A 15,546-nucleotide genomic window follows, 5' to 3' on the forward strand; every position below is an offset into this window, starting at 1 on the left:
CTCACTAACTCCCCAAATTTTTATTTTTCCATTTTTATCACCACAAATTTCTTGGTAACATGTAGAATTTAATTTTGTAATTAAAACAAAAACTCTCCCCTAGGAGGAATCTGATGACATAAGGATAACACCAAGTTATGTGCACAAACGACAAAAAATGCCAAACTAACTGGAATGATCATCCTTCCTGAAATTTCTCTTAAAAAGCAGAGAAGTAGAACCAATGCTGCCACCTAATGGCCAGCCAAACAAATCAGGTAGCATACTGGAGAAAAAGGTCATAGTCCCGACAATCTGGTTTCCCTGCCTATTATCAAGCCACCTAACTCCTTACTTTTCCACAAAAAAACACAACAACATATCTTAAGCAAGCCCTCCTCCACAGTCATAGTCCAAATACTTGAATACAGCAACCAAAGTCTGTCTTGTTAAACACACTACTTCTCATGAAACTTTCCTCTGCCTATTTTAAGGTAGGTTTGCCCGGTCCTATGGCCCAGTAGAGATGACACAGGAGAACACGGAAACATCCAAAATGTTCACTGGTTCAGAGTGTGTACACAGTAATTTTGATGTCTGTTGCCTCAAATACCTCCTCGATCATCGCAGATACATTTTCCCATTGCAGACGATCAAGACCACATCCAATCCTGAAAAAGACAAAATATCTCCATTGATGGTAACGAAAGTATCTAGGAAACTGCTCCTCTCTTTTAAGCTATATCCACTCAAAGCATAAAAACAAATAATCTAGTCTGACACCCTTACGGGCAACCATGGTAGGAGTTTGGAAGTCAATTCTTGTTGTGAGTCACCGAAGACCATTCCTAGACAGCTCTAACATCCAAAAACTATCACTTCTGTTTGCCTAACAAGATACTACTTTCCAACTATTTCATGCTACATTTAGAAATGTATAACTGTCATGACATTAGAGACTCATTATCCCTCTATGACTACTGACTAAAATTGGCTGTGGATGGATGGTGAAAGGTTGGTATTTTTAAAATGCACTTATGGTAACAGAATGTTAACGAAAATAAGGAGAAGAGGAATGAGGTACAGGATCTGCAAAAAAGAAAGTCAAGAGGGAATGCTGGGAAATGGTAAGATGGTTGCAATTCAGGAGTAAGGTCTTTGCAACACCCTGGTAAGAATAAACTCAGTCCATAAAACTCTACTACTTGGCACCTTCCGAGATGTTACTCTAGTGATCCTCAACACGCCTAGGGAAAAAAGAGACCTAAAATTGGTAATTTCATGTCATAATGTGATAATTAAGTCCATAAGGAATTGTGATTAAAAAAAAAGTTTCTGATATGTATGTACACCATAAATATATCAAAGACCAGTGTAAAATAAGGGACATTTGAGGCCATATTCAAAGTAATGTGGGGCGCAAGATAAAACTGCATGTATGCTCAGCATTGACTCAAAACTACCAGGGTGACAGGAAGAAAAGAGGTGAGGCCCATTTCCTGAAAAGAAAGCAAAGGGACTACTGAACCCTCAATGTCATTCCCTAAATTCCCAATAGCTAAAGTCTAAGAAGTTACATCAGGGACAGATCCTCTGGCTATTACCCATACTGACCAAAACAAGCATGCAGTATAAAAGGGAATGATAATTTACAACTTTCTTGACGCAAAGTAATAGGTTTGGGAGATGGGAAGTGGTCCAAGAGGGAAACCACCATTGCTCAGTCTTGATTCTTTAGCTTACATTGCTTTAGGAATAAAGGCCAAGCTTCAAGCAGAGGGTGCTGAGAATTCAACAAATGTAGCTGAATGACAATGGTCGCTCTCTGCTAAGCAGGCTGAGGCAGATGTATATTTCAAGGTAATTGTCCTGATTCATTCAACTCAAGCTAGAAAATGGCTGTGCCTTGGCCTAAAGCCAGACAACTGGTTCACTGGTGGTTTTACAAAATTTTGACTTTTGTCCACCTTTAAATCTATATTTTGGGTTAAGCTTTTAAGTTGTTTGTCTTTGGGTAAGACAGTAAACCCCACCAATCAATTAAATCTCCATTTAGGACCATGGACTTCCTTGCCTGGGCATGGAGAGGTCGGTGACTCCATTCTTCAGACAATGAGACTTCATTGCCTCTAAACTCTTCTGTAAGTTTTCATAAGTTGGTTTGTGCGAAGCCCTTTTCTTTGTAATCTGAACACAAAGGATTCAAACTTTCATCATCCCAAAATGATAGCCAAAGAAAAGTCATCACATTCCCCCAACATCCCGATAATTAAAAGAGTAAGCACATTTTTATAGAATTAGTCTAGAGCAAGGATGACAAATGTCATATTGCCCTTTCCACACTGTTACGGGAGACCTTCAAGAAAATCCACTAAATAGAGGCTGAGAAACCCAGACTCTGCCACGTAGCAATCTTTCCTTTTCCTAGGAAACCCATGAGATTAGCAGGTGATGCCTATTGTCAATATTTTTAAGCAAGGTAAGTGAAGTCTCTGTGCCACTTCCAAGAGATAAGCTGCATATCTGTAACAGGGAAGAAAGCATACCACCTGAAAATTCCCTGCTAAAAGCCTCTACTTATTTAGAAACTGTGCTTGCTTGCTTTTCGTCTCTCTACATAAAACAACAGAAAAAACTGGTAGGGTCCCAAAGTAAAACCACTGGAAGCCACATAAGCTTTAAGGACAGAATTCAAAGGGGCTAGGACATCTCCCCACTCAGTTTGTCATCCAGATCAGGCTTGTAGTGGGTTAGCTGTAAGTTACCCACCACCACCACTAAGGAAGCCACACCCTTTCAGGGACCAAATGCCATCCTGGACTGTTGAAGAACCCCACACTCAGGCAGTAGTTAGGAGAGGAGCTAAGTATTATTTGGGACTGCACTTATTATTTTTTGTTTTTATTCACCCCCTTGCTATCAGTGTGCTATTTGACATGGAATAAGAGAAAAGCTCCTTTGGGAAATCTGTCTCTTGAGACATTATTGTTTTTATCTCACTCTGCCTAGGAAATATAGTACGGCAGGCATTCCTAACTTTTGCAAGTCTTAGAACAGGCCTATGGTAAATGATACACGACTTTCCCACAGAGCTGGGATGCAGCCTCACATTTCTTTCTAACCCAGTGCTCCAAGTAGCCGCCATCACTGGACTGGAGTTGTCATAAGATAGGAAGCTTTTTGACATTCTTAGTTGTCTAGAATAGAACATCATGATCAACACAAATGCAGTGCAGCCCATCTGTTCACAAATCCTTAAAATGTATTAAGAATTGGCCCTGAAAAAAAAAGGAATTGGCCCCATCTTACCAAGTAATATATATATCGCCCATCTCTCTTCAGAACAGCCACTTCTCCAGATTTCCTTTCTAAGAAAAAGTTATTTAATAGTAGAAATGAAAAAGAAAACCAAACACTGATCTCTAAAGATTTTAAAATGTTTACAGATCTGAGTTTACCTCAGAACTAGAAATAATTTTCAACACTGAAGAAGGGAATAGGGAAGACCTATTGTCTCCCACAAACACTTTGCTTTTTATCAGCATTCCCAAATACTATACTCCTTAACTTACAGCTTTCTTACAGTCATGTTTCCTCACAACCCATCTTTTGTCCCACTACTACTTTTAAATATACCCTCATTTGTCCACAAACTTTCTCTATTGCCTTGAAATTGTTTTATAGTGTGTAGTTTTTTACTTGCCAAATGTGTATTTACTCAATAATTATCTTTTTACATACAAAGAGCCGTATAAGGCATTATGAGGAATACAGATATATAAAAAAGGAATTAATTATTACAGAGTTTTCAATCCAGAGAAGATATCATCATTACAAATAACTATAATACAAAGCAGTAAGAACTGCTTTTGTCTAAGGCTAAGAATCACTGTGGACACTGATTCTGTTAAGCCTGGAATGTGGTCTGAGAAACTGTTGCAGAAGCTTTACATAGGATTCTAGTGCACATTTCTGGTTTAAAGTGGCCCGCAGAAAGTGATGGGAGGGGTCTGTAAGGAAGAAGAGGTTTCTAAATTCCTCTTTGAAGAAAAAGCAGAATATTGGTAAGTAAAGGATCTTGAATGCCAACCTATAGACTAAGCATCTCAGAGTTATTTCAAGTTTCAGAAAAGTACAGTAATATCGTCAAGGAAGTTTCATGATACAAGAGGAAGAGATTAAAAACCTTCACAGGAGTTGGGTTTTGATATGGTAAACGTCCAAACTAGAGGCCATTCTTGGGGAGGAAAATCTAAAAACATTTGGTTCTTAGGAATCCCCTCTTTACACGCATATTTTATTAAAGTGTAACAGATTAAAAGGTGCTCTAGCCAAGGCAAACCAGGTAAGTGGTTTCCAAAACTCACGTTGATTTAAAAGTTCTTGCACCCCTCCAAATTTCTTCTTAAAGAGGACAGCTATCCCAGCGCCCATGCGACAATCCTCACTGATACAGTGGGCTAAAGAGTCTGTTTTCGGGCATGCAAAAAGGTCTCCTTTCACATAAGTGATCTAAAAAATGTGCAAAAGAAAAGACAATGTTTTATTAGATACAGTAAAATACTAAGCTATTTTTCTGTATTTTGTGTCCCCCACGACTACCTCTCCCGGCAACCCTTCCTCCAATCTGATTTAAAGCCAAACCAATTACAGCATGTGTAAAAGGAAAGTAATGGATGATTCCTGCCTAGAATTTTGAGCCTTTTTAAAGTAAATCAGCTAGAGAAAAAAAAAGATAATGCAATCATTAATTTAATTAAAAAGTGTTTATGCTTTTGACCTCCATTATTACGAATTTCAGTTCACCAAAAAGTGAATAGTTGTTACGCACTCTGCTTCCTTCTGGATCTTCATTAAGGCTGCTGGCCATGATACTGAGTCGCTATTTCCAGAATTTAAGTGTTTCTTCAGCTATGAGAAGGGAAAAGGAAGTAAAAATGCTTAGGCAGCCTTAGTATATAATATTCTGATTGCCCTGTACACCCACTTAATAGGCTTTTTTCCCCAACGTTTATCGATGAATGTGAGTTTGTTCGGCCCCTGGGACGTAATACAAAACCCTTCTGGGGCAAAGAGGAAGAACGCTTAGGTTCGGAGGCTGTCTCGACCCGCTCTCATTTCGTGCTTTCCTGGAGCGCCCCGCTCCGTCAGCGGAAGCAAAGCGCATTCCCAAGACACGCCTCCTCCTTTCTCCAGGGCCACTCCGGAGCAAGGCCGATTTAGGACGGTCTCCTTTTCTCTGCACGACGCAAAAGTATTTCCCCAGTGGGTCTGGCTTAGAAGAAAACAGAAGGGACTTGGCCACAGTCCCGTTAAGCCGCAACCACAAAGTGTACAGGGTACTGGCGTGCTGAGCCCCAGGCGTGGGGAAAGGAAGGCGGCCTCTCAAGGAACGTTCACCCCCCACTTTTTTGGGGGGTGCGTGGGAGAAGGAAAGAGTCTATTGAAGCCTCCCATTCTCTGTCTCCTACCCTAGGGCGGGTCAGCGAGGACGCAGGGTCTGTCCTGGGGTCCTATGGGAGGGTGCGGGGAGGCTCGCTCAAAGCCCCAACGTACCCAAGTCACCCTTCACCTGGAAAGGAGTCGGTTGTTTGGAGGTCCCCGCCCCGCGGGGAAGGGCTCCGGATCCGACCCTGGTAGGTGGGGAGCAGCGGACCAGCCCAAACGCGGAGCCAATCCCGCCAAAGCCCTTAATTGCACGCATCTAAGATGGCCGCCCCCGCCCGGTAGCGGGGCGGAAACGAGCCCCTCTAGCTTGCTAGCCGAGCCCATACTCTTTGGCGAAGGCCGCCGAACTTCCGGCAGTAAATTCCGTGGTTTCCCTCCGCCGCCCGCGCATGCGTAACGAAACTGCCCCCACGAGTCGGGAAAAGTGGCGCTTGCGCATTAGCCGCAGGGGTGTGTCCTAGTGGCCACTTGGAAAGGGGTGGGCAGCTGGCAAAGGGGCTAGTTAGCGCCTGCGTAGTACTAAGCTCAAGGCAGCGTTTTGAGTTGAAGGGTCTGGCGCGTCTGGAAAGCGCCTGCGTATTCCTTCCACTGGGGGTGGTGTCAAAGCGGGAAGGTGGGCGTGGCTTCAGGGAACGCCTGCGCGTTGCTCCTCCGAAGGGGTGGGGCGATCCCAGAACTGGAGTTAGTGGGCGTGGTCTCAGAGGCGCCTGCGCGGAGGCGGTTGGAGGGAGGCCCGATTCCCCTTTGTTCGGGTTCGCCATTTTGCTAGGCAGCGGCAGTGGCGGCGGCAGCGGCGGCTGGAGCCTCTGATTGGGTTTCGGAGTCCGGTACTGGAGCCAATCAGCGCGGGCAGCGAACCGGGGGAGCGAGGCACGGTGAGTGTGAGGAGCCAATATCCAGCGGCCCAGAGCCGGCCCCAGCGCCCCGATTGGCGGGTCTCGCTGACCACTCAGGAGAGGCCCAGGCGCCCGTCGAGCCCGGGGAGTCGAGCTGAGCCTAGCCGAGCCGGGCGGCCAGCGGCCCCGGTCCGGGGCCTGCGAGCGCCTCGGGGCACTCCCGGCCGAGGCCTGCAGGGGCCGCCCCGCGCGGGGATGGCGCCTCGGGGAGCAGGCACCTCGGGGCTCCGACCCTCGCAGGGTGCCAGGGCCAGTTGGGAATGCGTCCCTGTTCCCCGACTCTTAGGCCCAGGTTCTCAGGCCCCAGGCCTGGGGCCACGAATGGCCCTACACTAGGGGACACATGCGCGCCCTGGGCCTCGGCGATTTCCTCCTGGTCGTTCTGGCCGCAAACTTAAACCTGCCCTTGCACTCTCCACTCTCCGGCCCCTGGGACAGGAAGCCACCCCGGGGCCCGCGCCCCCCGCTCCCCGCTCCCAGCGAGCCGGGTCTGTCTTATCTGCAGCCCCTCTAGGTCGGGAGGGAGGCTTGGGGAGGGTGCGCGCCGCGGCCGCGGGGTCCCGTGTGCGGCTGGCAACGGGGCTGGCCCGCCCTCGCCTCGGAGCCCTATGGGCCCGCCCCCGCTGTCTCCCTGGTGGGGAGAGGGGGCCGTTAGTTCGCCCACTCCCCCTGCTCCGCCGCGCCCCTCCTCCCAGCCCGCTCCGCCCGGGTCTCCGGCCCGGCGCCGTTACCACCCCTTTTGGCTCGTCATTTCCTCTCTTCCCCGCCCCGTTCGCAGTGGCAGGACCGCACACCTCCGTCTTGGAGCCCAACCAAGCGGTCTCCGTTTCTTGTCCGGGCTGTAAGACCAGTCCATTCGGTGCCTGGAACCTCACTCTTAGAAGATTGATACCCTTGCGCATTCTTCTTCCCGGAGGCTGCACAACTTGCTGTTCATATTACTAATCTTATCCACTGCTCATTTTGTGAAATATCCCTCCCTTGGGAATGTAGTACAGTTTTGGGGTTTTTTTTTTCCTTTGTTTTTGCTTTCGCCTTTCTATGTTACTTTGTGTCAGGCTTTATCCAGTCCACTCATCTCTTGGTTTATGTTTTTCTGATACACTTTCAAATCCTGTGTTAACGTTTTCTCAGCAGATGTTTAGAAACTAACAGTGTTGTGGGGTTTTCCTTAGGGTGAGAGGTTGCTGTTGGCAACCAATTATCCAGCAGTTAGTATATGCCAGGTATAATCCGTGGGAGGGAGTACGTAGAGGTCAATAAGAACTGTGCCTACCTGATGGAAATTGACAGGTGAACAGGTAGTTAATACCTAACGGTTAGTGCTATAAAGGGGCCAAGTTCAGTGCTGTGAAGTATCCATGCGTGAGCTAGCCTCCGTGAAAGGCTTATCACCACCGCACTTTTGACTGGCCTTGAAGAATGATGGTAATTCTTCCACAGGAAAGATGGAAGAGCTTGCTCGAAGAGAAGAAAAGCATGTGCGGAGGAATCACATTACACTGTTGGAGGCAGGAAGATGGAATAGGGAAGTGGGCAGTGGTAGTGATAGTTTAGGGGGGAAAGCCCAGTTGGTAAAATACTTGTATATCTTGCTAAGGAATATTTTGGAAACAGTTATTATTTTGTATGGAGGTTCAAGTAGAAGGGATCTAGAGCTATATTTTTTCCTAAGATTGAAAAAACGAGTTTCTGACTTGTTTATGGGTTCTGCCCCGTGATAGTGGCTGAGTTCTTTGGGGAGGAAGAGGAGACTTGTCCTAGGACTCTGAAAATTATTTTTACTCATGCGAATCATCTAGTGCATTCCCTGGCACATAAAGGTCTTAAGTATCTGGTGCCCATTTCTAAATTCACATTTAATGTTATACAACTAGTAGGTTTCAGAAAACTCGTATTCCAGTGCTCTTTCATTACTAAAACTTCGGGGACAGGTTTTATTTTCACTTTTTAGGGTGAGTTTTTCATTGTTGCTTAAGTGATTTTCTTAATTCATTTGATTGTCACGTTATCCGCATTAGCAGATGAGATGATAGAGCTTAAGTAGTCTAAAAAACATGTATATTTGCCTTTGGAACGTTTTTTTGTTTGTTTTTGGATACAGGGCTTTCCTCTGTCATCCAGGCTGGAGTACAGTGGCGCAATCATAGCTCACTAACCTGGAACTCCTGGGCTCAAGCCATCCTCCCTTCTTGTTTTCCCAAAACGTTGGGATTACAGGCATGAGCCACTGCGTCCTGACCTGAAATAGATGTTTTAACCTTAGTATTTAAAAATATGTATGTTCTGGTCACTTCAAAATCACTAAATACTTTTGCTTGGCATCTTTCTAAAAGGCATTATAATCTGGTAACTTTTTTGCTAAATACCTTTCAAGCTTCCACCAGTCTGCAGAAGAATTTCTTTGCCTGACATTTCGAGAGAAAGTAGTGTGGCCCCAAGCTTTTTGTCCTGTTTAGTCCACTGTTCACATGCTGAAATATTTCTGTTCTTGTTTTTATGCTCTCTTGATTTGTAGTACTTCACCTTCCTCCACATCATCACATAGCTAAATCTTTCTCACACTTAAGACCAGTTCATCCTGCAGGCCTCTGATAGCAGAGAAAAAAAATGTTCAAATAGTACCTTTTTTTTTTTTTAAGCCTTGTTGATTTATCCCCAGCTGGAACAAATCTCTGTCCTCCAAATTCCCATATCACTTTATCTCTTAGGATTCCAGTATAGATTTTTACTCCATTACTAAACTTAAAGACTCTTTGAAGTTAGAATCTTCGTCAGAGATTTCTTTTTATTTTTAAAACCTTCAGAACAGTGTCTGGCACATGGTACATAATTAGTGGAGAGAAGTGCATTAGAAAGCTCCAATCCAGAAATCTGTAGGATGATGGGGAAGCTGGACAGCCCTTTGTTGTAGTCTAGTCTTTCATCAAGCGTCTATCAGGACCCACTTGTTGAGTTGTGAAAGAAATTGAGTGAGCCAATGCTGGGAATTTTAAAATAATAGAATAGAAAATATCTGCCAGGCATGATGATGGCTCACGACTGTAATCCCAGCACTTTGGGAAGCCAAAGTGGGAGAATCCTTTGAGCTCAGGAGTTTGACACCAGCCTGGGTAGCATAGGGAGACCCCCTCTCTTAAAAGAAAAAAAAGAATAGAAAATACCAAAGTGCATCTTGTGTTGTATAAGGGTAAATGCTGTTTCATGAAACTTTCATTTCAGTTACATGCTTTATACATGTGTGCACTGAGTTGTGATAATGAAATGTGTTTCTTAGTAAGGGTTGTGGTCAAAAAAGTTAAAAAGCTACTGTTCTAGGCTTTGCCTGGTAGTGATTATCAACTGTGATAATCCTATGGCTTTTCATATGCTTACACTAGTTGAGTTTCTGAAGGTTTTAGCTTTGGAGTTTGTGTAGGTCCACATAGAATGGGTTCCTAGTAAGTGGTTGGCTAAATCTCAGCTTTTGCACCTTGGAATAGTGGGGCAAAGAGAATTGCACTGAGAAGAGAATGTACTAGGAAGAGAATTTTCATGCTAGCCAGAATAAACACTTATTATTTGTTTCTCTCCCTTTGAGGAAAAACCATTCAAACCTTTGTGTTAAGAGCAAGAGCTAGACAGACTAAATCTGGCTTAGTTTGTCATAATCTTGGGCAAAGAGGCACTTTGGGAAAGACTATCGAATTGTATTGCAGTCTTGCTAACTGAAGCTCACAGTAGTAGGAACATATGACTTTACTGAAGCCAGTTGCTTATAGCATTAACCATTAACAGTATCAATATCATGATACAGGCTAAATCACTCTGTCATTAATATGAGAGAGAATTGCTGCTAGATTTGAAGCTGCTCTTCAAATCTTGATACTCTTCAAAGTATAAATTTAAATATTGCTAAATTGGTTCATTTGTATTACCAGAATAAACTAGTTAAGAAGAAAATCTGTACGTTACATATATTAGTCATTATCATGTGCTTCAAGTTATATTTAGTCTTGTAAAGATGTAAACTTCTGGATATTAGTCAAGGAAAAAATCTCATATAAGAAGGAAATTTGGAGTTGGGGAGGCGTTGAAACCTAAAAGACATTCCTTTCATGATCCTTATTTTTTAAAATCAATTTATTGAGAGATACTTTAGATACAAAGTGTAATAATTTTAAATGTGTATTTTGATGAGTTTTGACAAATTTGTACACCTGTGCAACCGCTACCACAATGAAGATATAAAACATTTTCATCACCCTACAATGTTCCTAAGGCTCCATGCCAGTCAACCTCCCTCTTTCCTGTCTCCCTGTATTCTCCACTCCCAAGGAACCACTGATCCATTTTCTGTCTCTAGATTACTGATGTCTTTTGGAGATTTTATATAAATGTAATCATATATATTCGTTTACATCATAACCTTAATTTTATTAGTTTACAGCCATAAATGTATTGTATATTAGAGACAAGATAGAATTTAGGGAAGCCTGTTAGTGTCCCTAACAGACTCACAGTCTGGCTGAAAACCTGATTTTCTATTCTATACCCAGAATCTCTGAGGAGCAGACTTAGTCAACCAATTCCAAAGAGACTGGTGTAAAAATCAGAAAACCGGTTTGTCATGTTGCTGATTATATTTACTCCCTGTTGGCCAATCTATATGTAAATCCAAATTATAGCTAGAAATTTACCTAGCGAGCATTCCATTAGATCAAGGGCAGTGCTTTAGAGAACCATATGGCCACAAGTCCTCTTGCTGTGATGACATAGCCTGTTATTTATGGCTCATAGATTCTTATGTTGTATCCATTTTGGTTATGAGTAATGGGGTTGATTAATTTTTATTTTGATTAAGTTTTGTTATATTTTTCCCAACATTCCAACATTCCAACATTCATTTGGGAAATAAGAATTTCCCAAAATTCTTATTCTGGAAATAAGAATTTTCAAGTGTGCAGTGAAATCAAAGGAATTTGAAAATAAACACCTGTATACCTGCCAGTTAGGGTCTATTAACATCTTACTATAATTGCCTTACCAGATATTTCTCCACCCATTCATCCATTTTTTGATGCATTTCAAAGTAAATTTTAGATATCAATACACTTCTTTCTAAGTACTTGGACATATAGTTGCACATATTTTGGTTTCTTCTTTCACACTGTATTGAGACACCTTGCAAATGATTAATTCCACCAGCATGTGTGGATTTATGGAGAGTGGTACTGTACTTTGCCACGATAATGAGCAGCTCAGTTAGGTCACGTCATTTTATTATTCAGATGTTGGAATTTATGAGGGCCTAGTGAAAAATCGGAGAGAAAGACCTATCTACATTTTTGTTTATATATCTGTCCTCCCTCCCATATTTCCAAGATGAATTACTGATTGCTAACTTATATCATTTTAATTTTTTAATGAAGTCTTTATTAAAGGTTCTCAGATATCATTCAGTTTATCTAATTGTATCCTTATTTTTAAAAGTGGATCTTCAACTCTTAAAGTCTATGAGAAGGGTAAATATTGCCTACCATATGTAGTGGACCTGAGTAACATGTTTGGTGGGAAGCAATTACGTGTTACAACTTAAAGAAGCTTTATTCTCTAAAGTATATGTGCAAACCTGAAAATCAGTGTTAGGTATGCCTTGTATCAAAGTGATGTAGCTTAATGAGTATCTCTTAAGTGCAAGTATTGCTCTGACAGTATTGAAAGGTAAGGTTGCCAGTATACTGAAAGCATTTTAGAAACGTGAAAATAGCATTATGTTGTTATGATTGTGCCATGTAATCCCAGTTAAAAATGATACTGAATATAAGCATTTCCTATTCTCCTATCCTGTTTTCTTGCAAATAAAGTACAGTGATAAATTATCCAGGTTAATTGTCTGGTAAGGCCTTTATTGACAATCTCACTTTAGTTTCTTTCCCCACCTTTCTAATAGGAGTGTACCTCACAGCCTTCTAGGATCTCCAGAGTGGACAGGAATCTCACTTGGAGGGACCATGGAGCAGTATACAGCAAACAGCAATAGTTCGACAGAGCAGATTGTTGTCCAGGCAGGACAGATTCAGCAGCAGGTATGGAAGCAAAACTGCTTTAAACATTACAGCAATGAAACTGATAACAGCATCACTCAATTGGTTGGTCTATTGCCCTGGGGAATTATTTGAAAGATACCAGATCTTGTGAGATATTGGGTCTGATGGCTTGTGCTGAAATGCCATGTCTAGCCCATGACCACTTAGAATCTACTCTTCATGGGTGCCTGGTTATAATAAATTGCCTCTTTTATCTCATTTTAAGTAAAAACATCTAGTCTGGTTTTCAGATGGAAATTTGGACTTTAAAATTTTTCTGGATTCTATTTGGTCTTTTTCTCTTCTTGTTTGAGCTAACTTGTGATTTAGTAAGTCTTTGGCCACAACAGACAAACCAACGTAGCTTCCAATAAATCTTCTGTTCTTTGATTTGGTCTGCCACATTTTTTATTCAGAAAAGCTCTGGTTTAACATTAGGATAATATTTAGACAGCCATTCTTATGGATAAGACATACTAGAAAGGAATTCCCTGCTGCTGGTTTATTCCTAATTAATAGATTGCTTTCTTGAATTTATACACAGGTTACATTTTCTGATGCTTTATGCTTGGGTTTATTATAGTAAAACTTCACTTTTTTCCCCACCCCAGAAGAAAAAATTATATTATGTTTCTATTTGACCTTAGGCCAAGATTGATATTTTGGAAATATTTTGTTTTCAAAATGGAATTTAGCTAATATAAAAAAGTAGTAGGGAAGGGAAAGGTAGTATTGATGATGAGTTTTTCCTGTCTAATGATCAAAGACAAACTCCCCTGATAGCTTTCCCTTCCATACAGCTGCTGTGGCTCTGGCAGTTTCCTTCAACTGCCTTTTTAGAGGAAGGGATTCCACAAAGGGCCCTCCATTCAGACCAGTGCCCTGGAGGGTGGGTTTTTATTCTTTCAGAATTTGCCATTAGTGGATGTAAAAATAAGGTTGAATCATTGAAAACATGGCTCTTAAAGCAGTCCAGTTGGGTAGAAATAATCTTAGTTTTGAAGCTGGGCATGGTGCTGCATGCCTGTAATCCCAGCTACTCTGGAGGCTGAGACAGGAAGGTTGGCTTAAGCCCAGGAATTCAAGACCAGCCTGGGCAAAACAGCAAGACCCCATCTCAAAATAAGTACATAAATAAAGTTTAAAAAAAAAAGAATCTTAGTTTTGGGACATGAGAGCATTGACGTCATGAAGATGATTTCGGTTCATAGTGATTAATTATTCCTCCTTTCTTGGTGATTGCATTTAAGCCCAGAATTTTTTATGGTAGTTTCAGGGCTATTAAAACCTAATCATTCTTTTCTTGTGAACTCATCTGAGGAGATAAAAAGGGCATTAAATAATTGTGTAAGTAGAAGTGTCAGATTCCTGTTTCTGGAGGGAAAGATTGCATTACAAATCTTTGTGTTAATGATGACAACTGTTTTGAGTTTTTGAGCCAAATTTTGAGGTCCACTCTGGAGACAAAGGGCTAATATCTTTAATCCTACTACCTTCAACAAAACAGCTTCAATATAGGGAGTCTGTACATTTTGAAAGTCCTTCAGGCTTCCCTCTCTCTCCTCCAAGAGGTAAGGTGATCTATGTCTTGAACTACACATTTCCTTCCTGACATATTTCAAGCTCTTCCTGTTCCTGTTCTCAGCAGCAGGGTGGTGTCACTGCTGTGCAGTTGCAGACTGAGGCCCAGGTGGCATCCGCCTCAGGCCAGCAAGTCCAGACCCTCCAGGTAGTGGTACCCTCTCTGATTCTCTGTGAGCACTGCATGAACTTCTCCTCTCCTCATGTCTGGTGCTGTTTGTGTTAGGATCTCCAGTAGGAATGGCAAAGTCAGTTGCATGTCTTTGATGCTGCTAACTTGTCTTTGAGGCTTATAAGATGCCAGTTTCCTAATATTTCATGCCAAGTCATATAGAGACCCCGTATCAACTTTCTGAGAATTGGATTTGACTAGCATGTTTCTTTGAGAATGCCTGGAAAAGAAATGGTATAAGTAACAGGAAGAAATTCTTATAAGTGACATTAGAATTTATTCAGGGCTCGGCCGGGCGCGGTGGCTCACGCCTGTAATCCCAGCACTTTGGGAGGCCGAGGCGGGTGGATCACGAGGTCAGGAGATCGAGACCATCCTGGCAAACATGGTGAAACCCCGTCTCTACTAAAAATACAAAAAAATTAGCCAGGCGTGGTGGCGGGCACCTGTAGTCCCAGCTACTTGGGAGGCTGGAGCAGGAGAATGGCGTGAACCCAGGGGGCAGAGCTTGCAGTGAGCAGAGATTGCGCCACTGCACTCCAGCCTGGGTGACAGAGCGAGACTCCGTCTCAAAAAAAAAAAAAAAGAATTTATTCAGGGCTCACACTCTGATCCAATTAATTGCATGGTAAAAATTTGTGTATTTGTGTTATAATGGAGAAGGAAATATATACATATACAGACACACATAAACTAGGCTAGGCTGTGCTTTATTTTTATTCAAGGGGCAACTCAACTGAAAAATAATCATTGCACTTGGCAAGGTTTATCTAAGCACTGAATCTTGTTAATCTCTTGTTAACTGCTATTGTTTCCACTACCTTTCCTGGGGGAATAGTGACCTGTCTTATTACTAGATCTGCAAAGAATACCCCAGATACCTCTTGGTTAGGCAGAAGCAGGATATGCTTTCTGTAAATCTTAGGTGTTAAAGCCACTGTGATAATTCTTGGTTAATCAATACAGTTCTTTAGCATCATGAATGGCTAAGCTAAGTATCCTAAATTGGGTTCTAATTTGGCCAGTTCCTATAAGACATAGGAGTAGGAGCACTAGTCTACTCTGTGTATGTAGGTTACTTTTATTAAAATAACTCTTTTTGAGAAATTGGCAAGATTTGGGTACCCTACTTTTTCCCTCCATTGAATTAGAAATGATTCAAAGTAGAATCTAGAATGTAGAACTGGCATCTCACTTTATTGCTAGTGCTGCTAAGCATCCAGCAGATAACTACCTCTTATTGTCATCACTTTATCCTTTCAATCCCACCCCTACCCCTGCCACCAATAGTGTTTGGTAATGATGTACAGCCAACTTTGAACATAAATTAAGCTGAAAGAAACTGAGCTTGTAGGCATTCCAAAACTGTGTTCAAATCTCACAGTCCAACAGCTTGTTAATG

The 15,546-nt window shown here is 42.3% G+C and overlaps 2 protein-coding genes across 18 annotated transcripts in view; one reads left to right on the forward strand and one right to left on the reverse strand.

The window, feature by feature from the left end:
• OARD1 (O-acyl-ADP-ribose deacylase 1) lies at positions 1-7,140 on the reverse strand. 7 transcript variants are annotated; one of them, XM_055391920.2, is made up of 6 exons: positions 7,118-7,140; positions 4,811-4,890; positions 4,347-4,491; positions 3,289-3,347; positions 2,054-2,166; positions 1-650 (listed from the first exon to the last, which is right to left on the reverse strand). In XM_055391920.2, the coding sequence occupies exons 2-6, from the start codon at positions 4,847-4,849 to the stop codon at positions 548-550; spliced, it is 459 nt and encodes a 152-aa protein (XP_055247895.1). In that variant the 5' UTR covers positions 4,850-4,890; positions 7,118-7,140; the 3' UTR covers positions 1-547. The 7 variants fall into 7 exon arrangements, with proteins under 7 accessions (XP_055247895.1, XP_018884981.1, XP_004044025.2 ...); XM_019029436.3 differs by lacking the exon at positions 7,118-7,140 and adding an exon at positions 5,754-5,864; XM_004043977.5 differs by lacking the exon at positions 7,118-7,140 and adding an exon at positions 5,552-5,681.
• NFYA (nuclear transcription factor Y subunit alpha) overlaps positions 5,759-15,546 on the forward strand; it is a 27,462-nt gene continuing 17,674 nt past the window's right edge. Inside the window, exons 1-3 of one of the 11 annotated variants that reach the window (XM_019029428.4) lie at positions 5,882-6,302; positions 12,256-12,391; positions 14,037-14,123. In XM_019029428.4, the coding sequence (XP_018884973.1) occupies positions 12,317-12,391; positions 14,037-14,123 (162 nt within the window). In that variant the 5' untranslated portion in view covers positions 5,882-6,302; positions 12,256-12,316. Of the gene's footprint in view, positions 6,303-6,353; positions 6,812-6,884; positions 8,279-12,255; positions 12,392-14,036; positions 14,124-15,546 lie in introns of those variants that run through there. The other 10 variants (XM_019029430.4, XM_019029431.4, XM_055391915.2 and 7 more) reach the window with 10 other exon arrangements.

Source organism: Gorilla gorilla, chromosome 5 (genome assembly GCF_029281585.2).
Source record: "Gorilla gorilla gorilla isolate KB3781 chromosome 5, NHGRI_mGorGor1-v2.1_pri, whole genome shotgun sequence".
NCBI classification, from domain to species: domain Eukaryota; kingdom Metazoa; phylum Chordata; class Mammalia; order Primates; family Hominidae; genus Gorilla; species Gorilla gorilla.

What these genes read in the sequence shown, in the direction of transcription:
- OARD1 (XM_055391919.2), bottom strand. Translation starts at nt 6,188, where the DNA reads ATGGCGAACCCGAACAAAGGGGAATCGGGCCTCCCTCCAACCGCCTCC. An exon ending in TCGGCGGCCTTCGCCAAAGA is followed by an intron (nt 4,891 to 5,753) that starts GTATGGGCTCGG and finishes CCCTTCTCATAG; the next exon opens with CTGAAGAAACACTTAAATTC.